At 55.2% G+C, this 6173-nt stretch overlaps 1 protein-coding gene across 1 annotated transcript in view; it reads right to left on the reverse strand.

The window, feature by feature from the left end:
- CEP164 (centrosomal protein 164kDa) overlaps positions 1-6173 on the reverse strand; it is a 76511-nt gene that overhangs the window by 14273 nt on the left and 56065 nt on the right. Inside the window, exon 16 of the mRNA XM_014539275.1 lies at positions 2356-2565. Within this exon, the coding sequence (XP_014394761.1) occupies positions 2356-2565 (210 nt within the window). The remainder of the gene's footprint in view (positions 1-2355; positions 2566-6173) is intronic.

A 6173-nucleotide genomic window follows, 5' to 3' on the forward strand; every position in this document is an offset into this window, starting at 1 on the left:
ATTCTGGTCAAGGGCATGTACCTTGGTTGCGGGCACATCCCCAGTGGGGAGTGTGCAGGAGGCAGCTGATCAATGTTTCTCTCTCATCGATGTTTCTAACTCTCTATCTCTCTCCCTTCCTCTCTGTAAAATATCAATAAAATATTTTTTTTAAAAAAAAGAGCACTAATATTGCTAAGGGTGTGAAAGTGCTCACAAAACAGCAATCACAGGCAATTGAAGAGGTAGAAAAGCTGTTGTTTGATTTGGATAAAGGAAAAGCAGTGAGCCTGTGTGATAGCATTTCAGAGGCAGTGACAGATGAAAAATTCCTTTAAGGCTAGCAGGGGGTTCGATGAATGTAAGAAGTGTTTATAGATTAAACAGTACATTAGACATGTACTATGTGTAAGAAAGATGGAAACAGGGAATCATTTGGGGGTCTGGAACAGATTACTTCCATTTACATTATTTCTAATGGGAAAAAAGGATTGCGTTTTTGAACAAAGTGCTTCTCAAACAGCCTTCTGGAACGAGGTTCCACTGTACACACATACAATCACACACACGCACGCCTGGCCAGGCTTAAGGGTCTTATTTGTCTAGGGCAGTGATGGCGAACCTTTTGAGCTCAGCGTGTCAGCATTTTGAAAAACCCTAACTTAACTCTGGTGCCATGTCACATATAGAAATTTTTTGATATTTGCAACCATAGTGAAACAAAGATTTATATTTTTGATATTTATTTTATATATTTAAATGCCATTTAACAAAGAAAAATCAACCAAAAAATTGAGTTCGAGTGTCACCTCTGACACGCGTGTCATAGGTTCGCCATCACTGGGCTAGGGCCTCCCAGCCAGCCAGGCAAAGAGCAGGAACCCAAACAGAAACTGGTGAGTCCTGGGCAAGAGCTCCTCCCACTGCAGCGCGAGGCCCCACCAAACCCATGGTCCCGGCAGGGCCCCGACTCCCAAGGAAGAGGAGCTGCAGGAGTTAAGACAATGGGCTTCAGAGATAAGCCTCTGGCTAAGAGGCTCTGCTGCGTCTCAGCTTCCAGACCTGGGACGGGACTTCACCTACTGGTGCCTCAATTTGTCTACGTTATACATTCTATAAAATGGGGTTGATAATAACACCTCGTAAGAGCTGTTCAGAAGACTAACGAAGTCATAGATATAAAGCACATGGAGCCCGGTCAGCATGGTTCAGTGGTTGACCATCAACCTATGAACCAGGAGGTCACAGTTCAATTCCTGGTCAGGGCACACGCCTGGGTTGTGGGCTCCATTCCCAGTGCGGGGCCTGCAGGAGGCAGCCAATCAATGATTCTCCCTCATCATTGATGTTTCTATCTCTCTCCCCCTCTCCCTTCCTCTCTGAAATCAATAAAATATCCTATATAATAAAGAGGTAATATGCAAATTGACCATCACGGCCTTGCACAAGATGGACGCCACAAGATAGCTGGCAGGGGAGGGCAGTTGTAGACGATCAGGCCAGCAGGGGAGGGCAGCTGGGGAGGACGAGGCTGGCAGGGGAGGGCAGCTGGGGAGGACCAGGCCTACAGGGGAGGGCAGTTGGGGGCGACCAGGCCGTCAGGGGAGGGCGGTTGGGGGCAATCAGGCTAGCAGGGGAGGGCAGTTAAGTGTCAATCAGGCTGGCAGGAGAATGGTTAGGGGATGATCAGGCTGGCAGGCAGGCGAGCAGTTGGGAGCCAGCAGTCCTGGAGTGTGAGAGGGATGTTTGACTGCTCATTTAGGCCCGATCCCGGCAGGGGAAGGCAGCTGGAGGGGACCAGGCCGACAGGGAAGGGCAGCTGGGGAGGACCAGGCCTGCAGGGGAGGGAGGGCAGTTGGGGGCAATCGGGCTGGCAGGGGAGCAGTTAGACATCGATCAGGCTGGCAGGGGAGTGGTTAAGGGGTGATCAGGCAGGCAGGCAGAAGTGGTTAGGGACAATCAGGCAGGCAGGCAGGCGAGCGGTTGGGAGCCAGCAGTCCCAGATTGTGAGAGGGATCCCAGATTGGAGAGGGTACAGGCTGGGCTGAGGGACAACCCCTCCCCCCAGTGCACGAATTTTGTGCACCAGGCATCCAGTATATGTATATTAAAAAAAATAAAATAAAATAAAGCACATGGATCAGTGCAGTCTCTCAAAAGACACCAGTTACTCCCATCACGATCACACCTCCCAACTCCCCACCAAAGACAGAGGGGTCAGGCACCCTGGCTTGGGAGCCCATTCCTCCACACAGGCCGGCGAGGAGGATCCTAGAGAGGCCGCGGGCATCCAGTGGCCCCCAGGAGGGAGGCGTGGGTCCCTCCTCACAAGTCCTGGAGGCCCTGCAGCTTGTCTGGGAGGGCGGTGGGCCGCACCTCAGAGACTCCTCTTTCCGCTGTCGAAGCTGAAGCGCCTCCTCCTCCTCCTCCTGCCGCAGCCTCTGCTGCAGCTGCTGCACCTTTTCCCGCTTCAGTTCCAGGAGCCGCCTCTGCTCTTGCTCCAGTTCCTGAGCCAACGCCTCCTCCATGGCCTTCCGGGTGGCCTCTGGGAGCTGCTCTGGGAGAGCCACGAGCTCTGGAGATCGCCTACCAAGGGGAGGGAACAGCAGTTCACAAGTGTTAATACCACCGCCTTTCGGCACCAGGTTTATAGAGCTACGGGTCATCACAGACCCTAATGGAGGGCCCTCCACCAGGAATCACACACGCAATTCAGGTCCCCCAAGCGGGCAGAAGGCTACGCCCTCAGAGATGCAGGTAGCATCTGTTCTACGAGACAAGCCCCCTGTGGCTGCTAAGGCCGCGTGAGCCCAGGGAGAAGGGCAGCCCACAGCAGGCCCTGCGGACCCGGGCCCAAGGCGGAGACGAGGCTCCCAAGCTGGCGGCAGAGGAGAAACTGAAGCGCTGGCCCTGACGACTCCTCCCGCACGGCTCAAGCCCGCTCAGTCCCTCCACTAGGGCTGGGCCTGCTACTCGAGGCTCCTGCCATCAGTTTGAAGTCCCCAGAGGCTGCTCTTTGCCTCCCAAACTGCACAGAGGCCAATGCATAGGAGCCAGGGGGACGCAGCAGCATCCCTCCCAGCCGAGACCCAGAACAGTCCACAGAGGCCCAGGGACAGGAAACCCCGCCCCCCACACTGCCCAGCGAGCCAGGCAGGGGACCACCCCTGAGCCAGAGAGAGAAGCAGGAGCACAACAGACGCCAGGCTCCAGATCTCCGCACCAAGGAATCGATGTTTAAAAGTAGATCAAAGAGTCCTGCTGGTGTGCTCAGTGGTTAGTGTCAGCCCACACACCAAAAGGGTCTTGGGTTCGATTACAGTCTAGGGCAGTGATGGCGAACCTATGACACACGTGTCAGAGGTGACACGTGAACTCATTTTTTTGGTTGATTTTTCTTTGTTAAATGGCATTTAAATATATAAAATAAATATCAAAAATATAAATCTTTGTTTTACTATGGTTGCAAATATCAAAACATTTCTATATGTGACACGGCACCAGAGTTAAGTTAGGGTTTTTCAAAATGCTGACACGCCGAGCTCAAAAGGTTCGCCATCACTGGTCTAGGACATGTACCTCGGTTGCAGGCTCGATCCCTGGCCCTGGTTGGGGCTCATGCAGGAAGCACCCAATCGATGTGTCTCTCACATCGATGTTTCTCTCTCGCCCCTTCCACTCTCTCTAAAAAAAAAAAAAAATCAATGCAAAAAATATTCTCAGGTGAGGAGTAACAACAAAAAAGGGGGAAAGAAATTCAGAGCTAACCCAGATGCATAAGGTGGGTGGTAAGGACGAAGGGTATAGTTACAAAGATGTCTATAGAGTAACAAGGTTGTTTGTTGCTTGTACACTGGTTCTGAAAGAAATACCCAAAGAGAAACCCCAAGGACATTTAGAACAATGAAAGCATAAGCGAGATAAAGTGTTTCACCTCCCAGAGCGGTTTTCCTAAAAACTAGTACACATTTGCATTCCCAGGTCCTAAATCTTACGTTAGAAATTGCTCTTGCCACCCGACCACCACCTCCTCCCACAGTGCTCAGGCCTAGCAGGGGAACCCCCGTCAACCTCAGCAGCATGTGGCTGGATCCAATCCCAGGAGCAGGGAGCCAGCCCCGGCTGGGGTCACAGAACCCCCTCCTCCCTCCAGCTCTAGCCCTGCAGCAGATGGAGGGCGGCCGCGGGCTTGGCTAGAATGGCAGGTGACAACAGGCCTTTGGAACAATTCCCTCTCGACCCCTTGAGACTACAGAGAGAAGGAAGGCATGACATCTCTGAAATACCATTAAAATCTTTCCTTCCTCCATTCCTAAAATTATAACTCAGACCAGAAACGGTCCTGAGCTATGTCTTTAATTCTCTGCTGCTGCCAGCTCCACCTCCCCTCCTCCCAACACCCCGCTTCCTCCCAGGCCCCACACAGCCCAGCAGATGCAAATGTAAGCGATGCGGCTGCCACCCCCTCGAGGATCCTGCCCTTGAAAGAGCCTCCCCCAGCTCTCCGCCTCATCAACCCTCCAACTCATTTCCAGCCTCTGCTGCAAACGCTTTTCTCCCTGAGATGGCTCCTTTACTGCATCTCCCTGTGGGCTGTGTAGCCATGTGGAACCCCAGGGACAGATGCTGCGGGAAGATGAGGCGTCCACAGCACGGCAGCCTGAGAACAGCTGCACGCACCACACCAGCCTACTTCTTAGTGCGCCTCTTCTCCATGTCCCTGCTCTAAAGATCTACCATCCTAAGCCCCCCTCAGGTCCAAGGCAGGCAACACTGGCCCACAAGGCAGACCCCCGCGGCCACTGCGGGTGAAGCCTGCAGAGGGAGAGGCAGGTCTGTTTTCTAGGCCGCCCTCGGGCGCCAGCCCCAGTGGGTCCCTGAAGCAGTCATGGCAGGCCTGGCAGGCCGGAGTGAAGGAGAGGAGGAGGGAGGGTGGCAGGAAGAGGCGGAGGGAGACACGCCCCGGACCCTCGGGCACGGCCGTGCACCACTGACACTGGGTTGCAACCAGAGACACCTGTGTCCCCACACGCCACCCCGTGGTTCACCTCATGTGGGCGTGGCGAAGGGAACAATGTCCCTGCCTCCCAGACCCGGGCCTCTGGCATGACACGTGCATGGCGGTGGCTGCCTGCGAGCCCAGCCCTCGCTGCTGCCCTGCCCTTTGCTCCTAACCCCTCTGACGCATCGTGACGTCTGTGAAAGGCGCCAGCTCTGTGACTCCCGGTCCCTCACCTTCTGTGCTGATGATGCTTTGACATTCTTAAAAAGCTTGCTGGTCAACGAGAGGCTGCCCCTCCCAGGACTAGCCAATTCTCACAGATAGTCCTGCGCCTATACCCCAGCCCCTCCTGATCGCACACCACGGGGGTATTTCCCTACCCTACATCACCCAGAGACCACCCCACACCCCCAAGTGCACAACATTATTCAAACCATCCAGTCCCACACTTCGGGTACCTACCCTGCCTCATCCATTCCTTCCCGCGAAAACCCCAATAGAGGTTCTGGACCATGCCCTCCCTTCGCACCTCTCCTGCCTCCTGACCAGCCCTGGTCCTTCCCCTGTGGCCCTGGTGGCGTGGCACGCCCTCTTCTCTGGAAATGTTAGTAACATATTCCTCTTTCGGAGCCATTGGCCTCTCCACGATGCCAGTCACCTCCATGTATTAAAATTCCGCAGGTTCGAATGAGGCACAGAGCTGCTCCCCACAAACCCGGGGAAATCACCCCATTCCTAACACGGCTGTGAGGAGTAATGACAAGGGAGTGCGGGGCCTGGGAAGACTCAGAAGACAGAAGGCGTGTCCGAAGGGCCCTGTGTGCACTGCTCAGGGCGTGTTCCCGAGGCCCCAGCAGGGCAGCATCGCTGGGATGGGGAGAAACGCAAGATGCCCTGGCGGCCCTCACTGCCCAGCCTCTCTCCCAGAGGTGCTGGCGACCACCCTCTGACCTCTGACCTCTGCCCAGGGCCCTTTCTCTGAACCACTCGCCTCTGTCCTCATAGAAAGCACCCTGACCCGGGTGTCCACAGCCACCGAAGAGGCCGGGGAGCGCGTCCCCCCTCGGGGCAGAGCTGTTGCTGCCGGCTGGTCAGCACCTGAGAACAGGCCCCGCAGGACATCCCCCTGCAGCGCGGGGAGGATGCGAGCTCGGGTCCGTGTGCCTCGCCAGCCCCCGGGGCACTGACAGCA

The sequence above is a fragment of the Myotis brandtii genome, unplaced genomic scaffold (genome assembly GCF_000412655.1).
Source record: "Myotis brandtii unplaced genomic scaffold, ASM41265v1 scaffold105, whole genome shotgun sequence".
NCBI lineage: Eukaryota > Metazoa > Chordata > Mammalia > Chiroptera > Vespertilionidae > Myotis > Myotis brandtii.